This window comes from Xyrauchen texanus, chromosome 5 (assembly GCF_025860055.1).
Source record: "Xyrauchen texanus isolate HMW12.3.18 chromosome 5, RBS_HiC_50CHRs, whole genome shotgun sequence".
NCBI classification, from domain to species: domain Eukaryota; kingdom Metazoa; phylum Chordata; class Actinopteri; order Cypriniformes; family Catostomidae; genus Xyrauchen; species Xyrauchen texanus.
Window position 1 is genome coordinate 53,920,477 of NC_068280.1, and position 18,073 is coordinate 53,938,549.

Here is an 18,073-nt window from a genome sequence, read left to right on the forward strand (position 1 = left end):
CGGGCTGCCGTTCTTCCCATACTTCAGGGTCTTGAAGTGCTGGCGGTTCTGCTCAGCTGAAGTTTCACTTACTGCCCTCTGGAGTAAACAGGCGGTACTACAAGCACTTCTCAGGAATCTTCCTTATTATGGTGCGATTAATTGCGTTAATTATTTTAACACTAAATTTTATAAAAAATTAATCGCACTGAATTAACCCGTTAAATCGACAGCCCTAATACAGATATAAAAGTATTTTGAGAGTGCAGAGAGAGCGACTCGATTACATCATTCACAGTGTATCAGTGGGCGGAGCTCTTTTGAAGGGATTCTCTGATTGGTGGAGCTCTCTTGAGGATTATGGGTAGTGTAGTTCTTCACCAGGAATTGTGCTATTAAACATGATTTCTTTATAAATGAAGTTGTAATAACATGGACTGATGTGTTTGACAGAAGCTTAAACCATCGATTAACAACCTCAGAGCTCACGGTAGATCTGTCTTTAAATATTTACAAGTTATCATTAATAATGTATTTGTCAATGGACATAATGAATGTAACTTTTACTGACTTATCAAGTGGTGTCGCTTGTTTTCCATGAACAGTAATATATGTACAATGACATGTTGCCTATGTAGACAGTAGGGTTAATAGCTCACTAGTGTTCACTAGTCTTATTGTGTCTGTCATTGAATGTAGTACTAATGTGGTGGAATCTGTCACGAGTGTTTGATTTATTTCTAATTGTTCAGCATATGTGTTTCATTACGTTATGTTGTATTGGTGTGTTCAGCGGTGATGCAGCACAGGATGATGAAGGACGCTCAGAAGGCCATGACCCCGTGGCTGAACGGACAGCCTCTTTACGCTCCCATGAGTAACCACAGCTCTTCTTACCAGATGAACCCGATGCTGTATGCAGGTTAGACTCAAACTCTCTGATTATAATTATATTACTCAATCCTGCTCAACTAAAGTCAACATGAAATCACATTCACAACCCAGTTTAATTTTGTAATGTGGAATTAATTTGATGGTATAAAGCAGCGTTTCCCAACCGGGGACGTCTGGCCAGATCAGGGGTGCTGTGTACAAAATGAAAGAATGCATAAAAACATCTTGTAAACCGGAATGTCGTTCATTTCTCAATAATAACAAGTAATCATAATAATGTTACTGTCGCCGCATCTACTGGACGTGAAGCGCATTGTGAGCGACACGATAAACAATCAACCATGTGAGCGGGCAACATCGCTCATATTACAGCTGCTTTAATAACGGCAGAAATGTTTCGTGTTGCTTCCGGAACAGAGAAACGCTTCCAACTATTTCATCATCTCTCATCTCCATCTGACCTGTTCCGGGATTTCCTCATTTTAATAACTAAGCCAAGTTACATAACTAACAATTTACATAAAATAAAAACGACATTATTAATGATATATAATTACATGATATCATATGATCTATCTGTCTTCTACATGTTATTATCTATTGTCAGTAAACGTGACTGATTTAGTAGCAAGGTCCCTCTTTCAGGATTTCATCTTTTAATTTTCTGGGCATTTTGTCATCTTTAAACTGGAGAGCATCGACTCACTCTTAAAGGAACAGTTGACCCCAAAATTACAACTATTTCATCACTTACCTTCATGTTTTTACAAACACACATGTGGCTTTCTTTTATCCGTGGAACTTAAAAGGAGATATTAGACGAACACTCACTTTCATTGTATGGAAAAAAGATGAATGAAAGTGAATGGTGACTGGAACTAACATTCAGCCTAACATCTGCTTTTGTGTTCCACAGAAGAGTGAAATGCATATGGTCGGGTAATTATGACACAAGTTTAATTGTTGGATCATTTTAACTACCTGTAAAAGTATTTGTTCAAGGTATTTGCCAACAACAATATAAATGTAAGTCAGCACATGATTGTGAGGCTAGAGTCAAGGTCATTAATAGTCCCCTGGAGATGCAGATTGTTGTTTTAGTATTGCAAGACCGCCATAAAGTGCAATTATAGACGCTCATGTACAGTATAGCGTGTTAGCATTGATGCCATGAATTAAACATGACAAAAGACACATTATCTGCTGCATATATATTTCTTCAGATTGTCATAAACCGCTTCTTTTGGTGTGGACTGTATCGATACAATCAAACATGTTGTCATTATGATGGGGACTTCCAGACGGGCAAATGCCACTCTCAGATTTTGTTTCAGAAAATGTAAAAAAATAATTATTCAATATATAATTTTTTTCAAACATCTAATGGCATCACTTTCCACCAGGTTCAGCATCAGGCAAGGGTGCCATGACGCCCGTTCCGCTGCCCCCCCCACAGATGGCACATATGCCCATCAACATGCAGCCCCCTAGTGTCTATGGCAACGGCAGCGTTCATGGGACCAATCAGATGCTGGATTACCTGGAGAGTCAGGTGCGCGGCATGGACATCAATCCCAAGTTGCAGCCGCAGCCACAGCAGGCTATCCCACTGCAGCACCTGCCACCCCCGCCGCAACACACGCTGCAGCACGTGCCGTTCTCTGCCGGGCCTCCCAGCATGCTCTCAGGCCTGGACGATGGCCCCGCCTTGCGCAGAGTTCCACGTGAAGTACGCTCGCAGACCCACTCCAGCCGCTCGTCCGCTTATGGCGCTCCTCGCCGCGATGACCGCCGCTATCCACGCCCGGGAATTCCACGAAGCTACAGTCAAGAGGATGTTCTGGACAGCCGCAGCCGGACTGGAGCGGAAGCATATCGGCCACGCTCCCGATCCAGAGAAGATCTGTTGGGTGACAACCGCAGAGGGCCACCTATGCGAGACAATTACTCGCCGTTACCTCGCCGCGGTTCCTGGAGCTCGGCCAATGATGAGGACAGCCGGCGAGGAGGTGTGCGAGGAGGGCGGGGCGGCGGGTGGTCCGATCATCCTCCGAGTTACATCGAGTACGAGCCTGGAAAGAAGCCAGTCAGACGGCCTGAACGCTTCTCCGTAAGAGTCTGAACTACTTCAAGTACTAAATCTCGTCTTTCTTTCACAACTAACTCAAGTTACAAGAATTGTGTTCGTTTAATGTTGCATCTCAGCAGTGACATCACACTAACATAACCACCACCTCGTGGGATATTCCAACTCTACGCCTAGATGTGCAGTTGGGTCCAAACGTTCGAGATCACAAATCACTTCTTTTTTTTTAATTTAAAACTGGACAAAAAAATGTTTTTAGGAGATTCATGTAAAATTAAATCTTCAGATTCTGCACTTTTTCTAAGTGAATAATCAAATGCAAGTAAATAAATAATAATATTGATCATGTGATCAAATGCTCACATTGAAACACAAGATGCTCTTTGGAACATTCTCCGAACACGATCGTCAGCTTTTCTTCATGTGCATGCTGCATTAAGATGCATGACATTTGCAAATTCAACTTTTCACTAAAATGTTTCTTATAGTATAATTTGTTATTTAAGAAAATTATTTAAATGGGAAAATGGAAGAATTTTCACTTATGCTCTCAGACTTTTGGACCTCGCTGTACAGACACAACATTACCTCTTGAGTAATTCACATCAATCATTTATTCCACTGTTGTTCATCCTGTGGGTGACTGAAGTGATTTAGTTTGTGTTAACTCGCCGTCCTCTTTCCTGCAGGATAAAAGTTCCCGCAGTGGCACCAGTATAGTGATCTGAGATTATTCCAGCAGAAATCCAGCAAAGCAAACTGGAAACTTGAATATTGATGTGCGATCGACTGCAGTGAAGTACAATAGTTTTATTGAAGGATTTGTTACACGAACATGGAGTCTCCATTTATTATGTTTATTATTTTTGCAGAGCAGTTTATACATTTTGATTGAATAAATTCTTCTAGAAAATGTATCCCATCAAAGAACGAGGTTTTGTTTTTAATCTTTGTTTCAGTATATTTCATTTTAGCCTTTTTATTAAATGTACCTGCAGCAACCAGAGAGGATGTTTGTTTAGCAAAAATCCCCCAGACAGATGAAATGCTAATAATTGTGTTATTCAGTGTAAAGACGAGCTTGCTGACGGTCATGAACTCCATGTTTTTCAGTTTCTGGCAACATAAATATGAGAAGTTGTAAATACAGTGTGAATTGTGTGTTTATGTCTACAGTTGTATTGTGAATGCTCAGGTCAAGCAGATTTTAGCCTTTTGTACATAATCATGTCTTCCTGTGTTTCTGCATTTAAGGCCAAAGTTAATGTAGTCTTTAGTATTTACATTTATTTGTGCTAGTTACTGTGTTTTCTGTTAAACAGCATAAGAATGTTGTTCGTAATGGTGAAAGACTATTTCTGTTTTGTGAAAATGAAGAATAATCTGCTCATTAATAAATTGTTTCTTTTTATTTTGCATCTGCATGAATTTTTATAATTTTTCCACATTTGAATAAAGCTAGTTTGTCAGTTCTCCTTTAACATTATAAATAAGTAATGACAGTTGTGTTACACAACACGTTTTTGTATTTCGACTAGACTATGGGTATTACCTGTAACGAGAACATAATCATTTATATTATTTTGACTTTTATTGACCAGTAAGATACATTACAAACACAAATTACCTGGTACAATGGCAAACATTTCTTATCCAGACAACAGACAAGCATAAAGGGGGGTTTTAATGAATCTACTTTTATGTCAAAATAATTTCTCAAGAATAATAATTATGTTAGTTGCTAAGTCGTGCGTTCTCTCTTTAGCAAATATACCAAATATCACATTTTCTGTTGTTAATTCAGAGAAATTGTCAAATTTAGGAAATAACCAATCATGTAAATCTTCCCAGAAGGCATGAACACATGTACATTCATAAAATAAGTGTTCTGTCGTTTGTTCATCACAAAATGAGCAACTGTTATGATCCAAATCTGCATCTTAAGAACTCTCCAGGAGGATTTATTCCAATAAGAGTTTTAAAGTGGACTTCATTTGTTTTTGGTACGATTGGACATTTAAAATATTTTGTTCTCGATTTCTTAACCTCGTCGTTAGAAAAATATTGGAAAATTGAATTTTAGTTTTTGAAGAAAATGGATATAATTAATTAACAAAAGCTTTCTGGATGGTGATGTTTGGTAATTAGGGTTAGTAAGAGCTCGTCCATTCAGCAAGAGTTTAGGAAGATAAGAAGTTACATTACTTTGACATAAACTGTAAGAATTATAGATTGTGGGATTGCTTTGATAACAATATCATTCTGTTTTCGGTCATTTATCTTACCATTTAAAAAAAAAGTCTCAAAAGGTACAATGATTCCTGTATTTTCCAAAAGGTGCATCACAGATATTCCTCTCTCATACCAACTGTTGAATAAAGATTTGTTCCTACACACCACATACAATTCCATAACGGGATGTTATGAGGGCTAAAATTGAGCTTGTAAATCAATTTCCAATATAATAATACCTGTTGATGAAAATCTGATGACTTGATAGGGAGTGTTTTTAGGTCATAATAACATCTAAGAAGGAGGTTGATGCACCCTAGTTTCATACAAATGTTGCTAGGGATATGGAACCAAAGGCTGTTTTCATTTTTACAAAGCCAATTAGTTTTGATAGTACCATTAATGCAGTCAATATCAACGGGTTTCAGACCTCCTTCATCAAGCTCTTTCACCATAATTCCTTCCCTAACGAGAACATAATCATCGGTTAGAAATATTAGTCGTAGATGACAATAATACGCAACAGATGGACACGTGCTCTCTTTGTGCACTGCGCATGCGCGGAAGACGCATGCCGTCTCAGCGCTGATGACGCAGTGTGACGCAGCCGCTGGTTTGCCACGTCGCTCTGTCGTTGTAACGGCCGCGCGAGGAACTTCTGCAACTTTAAACCGTTAATAACGAAACAAAAACAGACTCTACCGTGTCTCATCATTAGAGAGAAGAGAAACAAATGAGTTTGAGTGACTGATGTCTGCGCTCATGATTAATGTGCGGTGAGTGATGTTTAATTATTAATGATGATTCACTAATGGACAGCAGCTCATGCATATTCAACACATTAAACTCTGTTCAGTTTCCTAACTAAGCCAGTTACGTGTGTTTATTTCCTGTTTTTGTTTACAGTCATTTAATTGTTGAAGGGTTAGACATGAGAGACCGTAATCTGTAATTAATGATGTATGACATCATCACTGTAACTCTCATCAAAGTCAGTTCAACTGATATCAAACGGTTTCTCAATCACACACACACACACACACACACACACACACACACACACACACACACACACACTGCTGTAGTAGTTTAGATCTTCGGCTGTAGTGAGCTGCCTACATAGACATCACTCTGGGCATCATAGTTTACAATCATTAATACATATTTGTAAGTGTCAGAAACATTCACTGCAGTCTAGATACGTTTAGAAACCGTATTTGTGTTCCTCTGATGAAACCGTTAGTTCCTCTTTTGATGAAACAGTTTGAAGTGATAAACTGCTGGATCACAATGACCTCTGACCTCTCCGTGGGTTTTCTTGATCCAAATATTTGTTGTATTTCAGCCTGACACTGTTCACACTAAATCACTGATTGTGTATGAATTGACATGACCTGCAGTGTGACGTCATAAACTCACTATAAAACCCTTTTCAACAGAATTTTGCTCATTGTTTTATAATTATTGTACATGCTGCTCTTATGATCTCATATTCAAAGAGAATACATGTGATATTTGTCACCACAGGGCCATTGGTGACCAGTTCCACATAATATAATCTGAATGTTGACGGATTGTCTGGTGTTTCTCTCGTACAGTGTGCGGGCTGCATTGTGCCGAGTCGTGAGGACGTGGTCACTGGGAGCCGCTGGCGTGGTGGTTGCCGTGGGAACCGGTCATGCCCGGGGGCCGCAGGGGTCCGAGTAGACAGCAGTTGAGCCGTTCGGCACTACCGTCGCTGCAGACGTTGGTGGGCGGAGGCCTCAGTAACGGGACGGGCCTCAGGTGCAGGTGACACACTGCCAATATTAACACAAACACAACTGAACAATGAGTGCGTTTACATCCACAATCAACTGTGGTTAATAAAACAACGTGTGTGATCATGAGGTAGGGTCATAAACAGTATAAGGATAAAATGATCGACACGTGTAGATTTTTGCCCATTACTTTGATTTCCAGTTGCATGTAAATGGTAAACACCTTTACTGGCGTTCATACTGGCACACTGTTTACAAAAGCAGAGAATAATCAGATGTCTCATGTAAACGTGTGTGTGTGTGTGTGTGTGTGTGTGTGTGTGTGTGTGTGTGTGTGTGTGTGTGTTGTTTTATGTATTTATTTCTCTTGGTTTTAAGTGTATAGAGCTGTTCAGCCGTGATGTCAATTTGTAGGCAAACCTACCCAGAAGTCTAATTCGCCATGTGTTCCCTCGAGTGTTTATAATGGGGTAAAAAGGCTTATGAGTAAAGTAAGGTCTGTGTTAAACAATATTTGATGATAAATGACACCGTTTCATATCTCAAACGTGAATTTTGAAGCCGCCGTGTGTTTTTATAAAAAATGATTCAATTCGGCTTCAAAATTCACGTTTGATTTATGAAACTGTCATTTATATTGTAGATCAACATGTTACGTTTATCACAGACATTATAGGTCGAGTTTTTCAAATTGATTCATAGAATGTTAAAAACTTTCTTATTCGTTATTATTAATAACAATCCCTAATGAATAAAATCCCAGATGCAGTTTTTTATTCCTCTAAAATGAATATTTGATGATAACGTGGGGCTTTTGAATATAAACAAGCCGAAACATCCTGGGGACTATTATTTTGAAAAGTCTAAATTATGAACTATCAACAGATTTTTGCCAATAACTATAAAGCAACTATCTCTACTTATTATACTCATAAGTTCAAAAAGCCCATAGTAAAACCACATGGGAAAATCCCGAGGAAACCCATGATGAATTGTTCTCTGGGGATTTTACAGATGCACGCCGCTGTCAGTCTATAAGACTGTATAGATGTCTGTTCAATATACTGTTGTGTATCTTCAGCGTTTTAGCCAACAAAACCTTCAAAATACGTCTTACTAAAAACTTGCCAGAGGACAAAAACCTGTTTGAGAAAATGAGACCTTCAGACTGTTCGGTCAAACTTGTTTTCAGTTCAGGAACTTTACATTCATATTTACAATTCATTTGTGTTGTTTTTGTAATTCACCTATTTTATAGTCCTAATATTGTTGTATCATGAACTTTGTTTTCATAATGTTTACAGCCACAAATATTTGGAATGATGTGAATATAAAGGGAATCTGGATTATCTGAATAATTAAATTCATGTAAACTGCTTTGAGAACCACAGAAATAAAGACCGTATAAACACTCATGCAGATAAGTATGGTTCATGTCTCTAAGCAGTGTTTCTTGTCAGATGTCGTTCAGGTCGGCTGACACAGTGATTGACAGATCAGCTAAATTACCCACAACTGCACAGAAAGAGCCGCATGCGCTGCTGTTCATTCACACACCAACCAGAGATCCAATCAGGCAACTTCACTAGCGGTTTATAAGAGCGTTATGCAGATCAGTTTCATTTAAATGAGTAAAAACATTGATGTGTGTTCAGCTTCATTACATCACAGTGTCATGATCAGTGTGTGAAGTTCTACACACACACACACATCAGAATATTGATCTTCATTATCTCTGGTTGTTTAAGTGTGTTTACCTGATAGTGCTGCACTGGTTAACATTCAGTGAGTGTGTGTTTGGTCAATTAATTACACTCACTTTATTGAAACACAGTTAGTTTCAAAGTTTAGCATAAATTTGACTCACTATCTACATTGTACGGTTTGTGTGTAACTGTGTGTGTTTGTGTTGTTACAGGACCAGTAGTTCGGTTGGTGTGTCGGCTCCGCCCCTCACAGCGCTCATCACTCCAGAACCCGTCCGTCACTGTCGTATTCCGGATCTTCCTCTGGACAGTAAACTGCTGTTTGAATCGTTGCTCTTCCTCTACCTGCTGGTGGCGCTTTTCGTACAATACATCAACATCTACAGGACATTGTGGTGGAGCTCATACAACCAGTCCACAGCTTCAACATCACTGGTACACGCGCGCACACACACACACACACACATCACTGGTGCGCGCACACACATCACTGGTGCACACACACGCACACACACACATCACTGGTACACGCGCACACACACACACATCACTGGTGCACACACACACACATCACTGGTGCACACACACATCACTGGTGCACACACACACACACACACACACACACACACACATCACTGGTACACGTGCACACACACACATCACTGGTGCACACACACATCACTGGTGCACACACACACACACACATACATCACTGGTGCACACACACACACATCACTGGTGCGCGCACACGCTGTGTTCTTCTGAGAAACAACAGAAGCTCTTTAATATTGATTTAATAGACACAGTAATAGTTGTGAATTGTTTTGCCCCTTCAAAGGGAAATTGTTGTTACAGCATGTAATAAAAACACTTATTCACCTTCACAAACATACATGTATTATATTGAATAAACCATTGGATGAATGTGATATAATTCACATAATACCAACAAAGCTGTAAAAAAACAAACAAACCATGTTACAGTGTTTATAAGTTACTCATTTACTCATCATACAGTCGGCGAATGATTGGGGGGGGGTCATCCACATGTTTCTATACATCAAATTTAGGAGAGTAAAGCTGCGTTCACACTGTCAGCTACTCTGTTGCTGCATGTCGCCAGTGGTTGGCGGTTAGATCGCTAGTGTACGGAGAGTAACTTTCCTCCGTCTGTCCATCACTGCAGGAGCTGAGAGAGAGAAGGATCACGTGAGATCTCTCGTATTGGCTGTCGCTCCCGAAAGTCGCTCTTCATTTGCATAAAGTGAAACATTTCTGAACTTTGTTGCGTCGCTGGACACGCCCACATCCGGTCACTTTCGCTCGTGTCGCCGGAAGTCGCCAGCTGAGGTTGTTTTGTCACTGCGTGTCGCTGGCAGTGTGAACGCAGCTTCAGAGTGGCGTCCTGTAAGGTCACATGACTCCTGTACATGATCTGTAACATGTGTCATGTGTGATACATACGATCTTTAATTATTCTTTCAAATAGAGTCGTTCCACACGGCAGGAACCTTCTGGAGATGCAAAGAGATTAGAGAAATGACTTGACTGATATCACACAGCTGACGAGAACATGTTTATTAATACTAACATGATCTAGTGTTTGAAACATAGAGCGACTTCAGGAACCTCTAACGGATCAAATGAACACATTTATTATCTGTTTTCAGCACATTCTTGTTCCTTTATGGAGTCAGATTTGACCTTCCTAATTTCCTGCAATCTTGGAGTGTTCCTTGATAAAACACTTGCTGCTTTAAGACACATCTCAAAGATTTAGTCAGCAAGCGCTCATTCATGTGATTTCTAGGATTTCATTAAAGTAAAAATAAGAACTGACTACAGCCGACTCATTTATTATCAGTCCATCAAACATCCTCGTATCAGGTGACTCTCTGTAGCTCACGCTTATATGATGATGATGATGATGAAGACTACATTCAGATAAGGGCAGTATTTAATGATGATGGTCCATTAAGTGCACACATCGACTGATGACCTCTATTGATTTGTGAACATCCCTCTCCTGATGTTAGAAGAAGAGTTCCGGAACAGTGACCAGAGACTGTCAGGCCAACAGTGGCATTGATTAGTCCATACATTCGATCGCCCCTGGGCACTGGATGTAAAAGAGCAGCGTGCACATTTTGCTAAACGTCTCCTTTTGTGTTCCACTGAAGAAAGACATTCTGCACACACACATCATCACTGTGACTCATTCTCAATGTCTTAATAATAATAATCATGTGATCTGATGTCTCTTCTGTGTGCAGAATTTTCATTTGATGGATGTTCATCTGGTGATCTTCATCACGGTGATGTTGGCCAGAAGACTCGTGTGGACCATCATCTCAGAGGTGCTCCAGACATGAACATACTTCTGTCATGATGCTTGTCATGTTTGTTGTTCAGCAGAATCTCATCTGTCCTTCATTCTGTCAGGATAATAGTCATTAAAGAAATAATAGTCTTGTTTCTTTGAAGGAATGTTTGAAATTCTGTTCTGAACATTTAGTAAACATGTTTTATGTCCAGTTATTAGAATGATCGTTCATTTGATACTCCTGGAGATCTCTACAAACATTTCACTCATGTTTCAGTCCATCTGCATGAGCAGCATCAGAAGTGTGCACTTAACAGGGAACACTGGTCATGATGTATTTGCATGTGGCTTTGGGTGTGTCTGAGTGTGTGCATGTGCTGTGTGTGTGTGCTGCGTGTGTGCGTGTGTCTGAGTGTGTGCATGTGCTATGTGTGTGTGCTGCGTGTGTCTGAGTGTGTGCATGTGCTGTGTGTGTGCTGCGTGTGTGTGTGTGTGAGTGCAAGAGGAAGTGTCTGTGAGGGGTTTTTGTGGTCTGTCACATACTCTCATCAGACCATCTTACACAAACACGTGTGTGTGTGTGTGTGTGTGTGTGTTGCAGGCGTCTCAGTCGAGTCCCGTCTCTCTCGTGCAGTATGTTCTTCTGATCGTGGTTCGGTTGAGTCTGTTGACTCTGTGCGGTTGGGTTCTCTGCTGGACTCTATTGAATCTCTTCAATGAATACTCTGTTCTGAATCTGCTCTTCCTCGGATACCCGTGAGTCTCAATAACATCATCAGATCAGATAATAAATGGAATATTCTGCTTCCAGTTCAGTTCTTTTAGTACTTCTATAATTGCTTGTCCTATATGCAAATGTAAACGATGCTGTTTTTGGGAACAGAGAAACATTGTATCATTTCAGTCTTTTTCATCACGTTTAATTCCGACTGTAATGTCTGTCGCAGTTCCAGTGTGGATCATGACTGCATCACGCGTCTCGTTGTTGTGTTGTTCATTATATTCTGTCCGTCCTCTCAGGTTTGGCGTGTATGTTCCTCTGTGCTGTTTCCATCACGAGGGTCGAGTGCCGCCCCCTCCGAGCGACTGCGGTTTCTCCGAGCAGGACGCGTCTGACGGTGCACTGATCCGCCCTAAAGACTTCCTCACGCTCCTGCGAGAGAACCTGCGTGAACAGTTCACGAGTCCCGCCCACATCCCCACCCACAGCTGCCCGCCATCACCTGAGCTCATCCGCAGCGAGATCGAGGATTTGAAGAGCGACTTTAACCGCCGCATTAAAGAAGTGCTCTTCAATTCGCTCTTCAGCGCGTACTATGTGGCCTTCCTGCCGCTCTGCTTCGTCAAGGTGAGTAAACCTGTCCTGACTCACACACATTGTGTCAGTACTACAGTTATTTCCTGCCAATGGAGCAGAAAAGGGTTCAAACAACTAATCGATATTGATCATGAATTTCATTCGATTGCGGTGATCACTGCAACATCAGACTGTGATTTCAGTTTATGGATGTCACTCTGATGTCACTGTGTTTACGGATGATATTATATTAAACGTCCGTAATGCTGAATATTATGGATAATAATTATTAGGCTCCTGATAATGAGGGTCTGATTTCACCAGTAAATGTCAAATATTATTTGACTGGATCAGCAAACATTTCTATTCAAACTGATTTTTATTAAAAGAATACTTTAGAAACGTATCGGTGACAATACTTTTGTAAAACTTCCAATGTTCATTTCAATACTTCAAATGTATGTAATATAGATTTCTGTTCTGATGTCACTGTTGCCCCACTCCTGATGAACCTGTTTATTTATTTGAATGAAAATAACTGTTTTATTTATTTCCTGAAAGTACTAATAAGAATTATAATTCAAACTGAACTTTTCAGGATTTTGGGAGTGTAGAATCATGAATTCAGTTCTGTAAATCAAATCCTTCCTCACTTTATCAGTTAAATAATATAATCACATTAATCACATTATAAAATGTGGTTATTGATCTGATTAATGGAAGATAAATCAATTATCAAAATAATGGTTCCAGCTCTAGAGCAGAACTCCCGCCTCATCGTGGACAGGAAGTGCACTGCAGCTGTACAGGAAACCGTCCCACAGCTGATTAAACACTGATGGACAGAACACGTTGTTCAAATGTTAAACCACACACCTCAGATAGTGTCACACTAATGACTCTCAGTATTTAACAGGTTATTCTGACTGACACGTACAACATCTGTTGTAACTGAAACACAATAATTGACCAGTGTAAAAAATGCAATAAATTCAGATATTACACCAAAAACAACTCATAAAAGATTAGATGTCATACACGTCACACACTTCATACACATGGGGCCACACCCCTCACTGTGCATATATGAATATATTAATGTTGTGTTCACTCAGAGCACACAGTACTACGACATGCGCTGGTCGTGTGAGCACCTGATCATGGTGTGGATCAACGCGTTTGTCATGTTGATGAGTCAGCTGCTGCCGCCCACTTACTGCGATCTGCTGCACCGCTCGGCTGCACATCTGGGCCGCTGGCAGAGACTGGAACACGGTTCCTATAGCAACGCCCTGCAGCACATGTGAGTGTGCCCCCCTGTGATGTGTCCATATATACACCCATAATCACTTCATAAAGGGTTCAATGAAAAACTCATCATTCAGTTTATGGATTCCCAGCTGATGTGTAAATATTTCTATACATTAGCACAGTTTATGAGCCCTATATTACATATGTTGTGTATAATGTGTGTGAAGTTGTTGTTGTGTGTGTGCAGTTGGTCAGACAGCACTATCTGGCCGCAGGGAGTTCTGGTTCGTCACAGTCGCTGTCTGTATAAAGCTGTCGGGCCGTATAACGTCGCTCTGCCTTCTGATGTCTCTCACGCCAGATTTTATGTGAGTATTCTTCACTGTCACTCTAAACAAACTCTGGATTATGGGATGATGGTTATGTCTGCATTGAGTTTACTGGAAATGACACTCAATCTCACACTTGCAGTTTTACATCTGTATGACTTTATTTCTTCTGTGGAACACAACAGGAGATGTTTATTAGAATGTTCATGCTGTTCTTTTACAAACAATGAAAGCAGATGGTGACCAGTGGCTGACAAGATACAAAAATGACACGAAAGTATCCTAAAAGTAATCCTTTAATTTGTGTCTGCTCCTCATACAAACTATCATATGATTTCAGAAGACTTGGACTGTAAAAGAGTCTTAAATCACGTCCTGTCACTGTATTAGTGTGTGATGAAGGATTCATTGTTTAGGTATAAATCTATTAATGTTAGTATGAATTGATATGGTGATGTATATCGAGATGATGGTATGTGTTTATCGTTATCTGTTCTCATCGGTGGGCTTCACATGAGATAATTGCAGAAACATGGACGGGGTTTTAATTAGCGTGTGCGGTGTCTGGAGATCAACCAATCCCCCAATGATGATCTCCACAGAACAAGACGACTCGCAAACACGTAAAGAAAAGGAGGAGGAGCTTGTTATTAAAACGGCATCTGTGATGTGCATCACAAAACAGAAAAATGGATCTGCAAACGGCCGATAATCACTCGTAATATTGAAAGATGAACGCTTTAATTCCGTCTTTATGTGGAAAAACTGAGAATTATTTGATCATTATTTTTGACTTATTAATAATAATAAAAAAAAAGAATGAATCGTATTTTTGTTGAATATTTAGTTGGATATTTTTTGGACTTATTTTTATATTTTCGTTGTCACATTGCTTTAAGATCTTGAGTATTATAATAATAATATAAGGTTGATCAGTTTCATATAAAGATTAAATATTATTATAAGTTTTCAGTTTAATTCACTGACTGGAGTTACAAAAATACACATTACAATATTTGTATTTAATATACAGACCAATTTTTGTTCATTTTCCAAAAACCGTTTACTACATGGTGAGATATATTGTGATATAAATGAGTTCATCTGCCGTTGAGGAGTCGTCGACTCACAGTTTACGGCCGTTAATCGAGCGTTTTGAACATGTTCTTCTTTTATGGTAAAGTGCACTTCAGAATCCCGCTGGAGTTCATCCGGGTTATTTCTCGCGGTTTATGAATACTGAGGATTAGAGTTACAGCGGTTTCACGGTATACCACGGTTTGAAAATTGACGGTTATCATACATGTACATTTGCTAATCTACGGTATTGAGAAAAAAAATGCAACTGGACGGAGAATCTCACATGCGCGTGCACATCTCCTTTCCTCCTCGTCTGTCAGACTCGTCAACTTGCGACTCACGCACACACACACACACACACACACACACGTGAAAATGTCTGAGAGAAGCGAGCCGAGTGGGGGGGGGGGGTGGTGTGTGTGTGTTAAAGCAGTGTTTCTCATCTGGTCTAGTCGGACTGGGTCGTGGACAGCAGGGAAAGACAATGTCATGGTTCTCCCATTGAAGATATTTCGGCGGCCGCTCAAGTGATCGATTATTTAAGACTGCTGAGGCAGATTTACTGATAATCTCCCAAACAGGTAAAGCAGACACGGGCAGTGACATCGGATCAGGCCCTCCACATGGTTTAATGTGGCCCGCGGCTCATTTATCGTAAAAGCGTTTTTATTCTTCATTGGATATTTCAGTTAACTTGCATCGGGACGTCATGCGTCTCCACAAGCGTTTAACATGCTCAGGGTTGCCAGATACGAACCAGTTTGGGATTTATACTGGCGCAAATTGGAAATATTCTGCCTAATGTAAGACTTATTTAGTGCAATCTGGGAACCGTCTCACTTTCCCCTTTGATCAAACTCAGCGATCTGTAGTTTAATATTCTGCTCCAGGAAAAGTGTCCATTCTTCAGGCTGCTTGTGATGTTTGCTGCTGCTACGCAGGCAAACCTTCTCCGTGATGAAATTAATATAAAAGTAGATCTCTGCATCATTCACATGCGAGCAAAAGCAAGCCAGAGACGAATATGTAAATGTATTTATTATTTGTGCCATTTAGAAATGTTGAAGTCCCTTCAGACCTGTATGTTTAACTCGTGCAGTAATTATTCATCATAGTCATGCAGTCTGTGTTACTCAGTTGTGTGATGAGAGTCAAACGTCGACATCAACAACAGAAATAATGTCACTTGATGTCCTTGAACTGGAAAACCATGAACAAAACGTCACAACATAAGAGGAAATGCGACCCAGGATACATTAAACACAGGTTATGTTTAATCTACGGCAGGACGACCCTTGATGAAGTCTGTCCTGATGCAGAACCAGATGAGAAACACTGAGATAAAGATACAGACAGAAACAGTCTGACCTCACTGACACACATCTGCAGTATATATGAACTGTTAATAATCATCAGACGATACTTTATAAGCTCACACAGCTGATGATACTCTTCATTTAACAAACTAACATGCTTTAGTTATATAACATGTTATAGTTACGTTTTTATAATTCTGTTATTATTTTATAATTGTTATTAAAATATTCTATTTATTTTATTTTCAAAAGGGAGATGTTTTACACATACTTCAATAAAATAAATGTTTTCAATTATATTTAAGTGTTTGCTCAAAAATAAATCAAATAACCTGTTTTCACTGATAATTGTGTGAAACCGTGATATTTTCTATCATCTCACTGAGGAAACCGCAGGGAATTCTGGATATTCACACGCAGTCATAGTGTGCGAGTCATTTGGACTTTTATAATAGTTTTTTGTCATTTTTGAGCTTTTCAGATCCACATTCCGACCAAGAGATTGAGCTGAACATCTGCTGTTGTGTTGAATCTGTATTAATCATGATTTATTCCTCATGCACTGCCGCTTCTCATCAGTTTCTCTGTGTGCAGTTTTTGTTTCATAAGCCGCTGCGGATGCTCAATCTGTTGATCGGGATCGAGTCTAGCGTGGTGGTGTATCAGCTGTACTCGCTGCTGCGCTCTGAGCGCTGGAATCACACGCTGTCGCTCGGACTCATTCTCTTCTGCAACTATTATGTGCTCTTCAAGCTGCTGCGGGATCGGATCGTGTTGGGTAAAGCGTACTCGTACCCCCTCAGCGGCGCCGCCGGTCTTGGACTAAAGTCACAGTGAAATGGATCCTGCGCCTTTAAGAACTGGCGGCAGATCATTTGGGTGCTAAAGGACTGGGAATTTCTATTGCTTTTGATACGGTTCTATTTTCATGCGTTTGTATCTATTTAATAAAGTATTTTATACTGTTACTCAAGAACACGGGGGCATTACGAGTCATGATGCCTCGAAGCCCGCGTGTCACTCCACGTCCAAATTCAGCCAAAGATGAGAAAAACTGAATGAGCCAATCACACGAGCCTCTTGCTCTGTGGACCAATCACGATGCAGGACTGAACAGGAGGCGGTCCAGCTCATCATTTCCATATTTTGATAAGTATTATCAGTTCATCATATCTGTCTATTGTGTTTCAATCTAAAGTTCATCAGATCAGACAGAGTCTGTTTGAAACGCTTTTGTAACCAGTGTCTTCACTTCCTGTTGGCTTTAACTCTGTGCCAAATCCCAGTGGGCCCTTCTGAGTGGGCGTGGCTACATGGACTGTGGGCGGGGCCTGTCGACTGTCATGCTTACAGTATTCTACACACACACCGCACTGTTTAACATACAGATGACTTTAAGAATAAATGATAAAAACAGCTGAACTGTCTGTGCTGACACTCATTCTGTTTCTGGATTAAATAAAACGATTGTGTTGTGTACAATAAACATATCTGGGCGAATGTCCAGCTCCTATTTCACCCCAAAATCAAATTCAAGTTTGTTTTTTTTGCATTGACTTAATTGTCATGACGTTTCAGCACAATAACCCTCATCATGTGTTGTATGAAATATAATTGACTTTCATTTCTATATTACTGTTTATTTGTATTAATGACAATAATGTCACAATGCAAAAAATCTTAGGCTTCATTTATGCTAAATATTGCTTATGAGCTGCTCATTTCTGCAAGACATTAAATTGTTTATGCTATTTCTATTTATATATATATATATATATATATATATATATATATATAAATAGAAGTTTCACACTTTCCAA

At 39.9% G+C, this 18,073-nt stretch overlaps 2 protein-coding genes across 3 annotated transcripts in view; both read left to right on the forward strand.

Moving 5' to 3' along the window:
• Positions 1 to 4,342, forward strand: part of LOC127643632 (immunoglobulin-like domain-containing receptor 1) — a 66,401-nt gene extending 62,059 nt beyond the window's left edge. Inside the window, exons 6-8 of the mRNA XM_052126429.1 lie at positions 773 to 901; positions 2,277 to 2,983; positions 3,649 to 4,342. Of these exons, the coding sequence (XP_051982389.1) occupies positions 773 to 901; positions 2,277 to 2,983; positions 3,649 to 3,687 (875 nt within the window). The 3' untranslated portion in view covers positions 3,688 to 4,342. The remainder of the gene's footprint in view (positions 1 to 772; positions 902 to 2,276; positions 2,984 to 3,648) is intronic.
• A 1,447-nt stretch (positions 4,343 to 5,789) lies between these two features.
• On the forward strand, positions 5,790 to 17,770 carry tmem39a (transmembrane protein 39A). 2 transcript variants are annotated; one of them, XM_052126459.1, is made up of 9 exons: positions 5,790 to 5,967; positions 6,790 to 6,982; positions 8,870 to 9,092; positions 10,931 to 11,014; positions 11,582 to 11,736; positions 12,001 to 12,328; positions 13,393 to 13,580; positions 13,776 to 13,896; positions 16,848 to 17,770. In XM_052126459.1, exons 2-9 carry the CDS (start codon positions 6,870 to 6,872, stop codon positions 17,088 to 17,090), a joined length of 1,455 nt encoding a protein of 484 aa, XP_051982419.1. In that variant the 5' UTR covers positions 5,790 to 5,967; positions 6,790 to 6,869; the 3' UTR covers positions 17,091 to 17,770. The 2 variants fall into 2 exon arrangements, with proteins under 2 accessions (XP_051982419.1, XP_051982421.1); XM_052126461.1 differs by having other exon boundaries at positions 6,790 to 6,976.
• Positions 17,771 to 18,073: the final 303 nt, after the last annotated feature.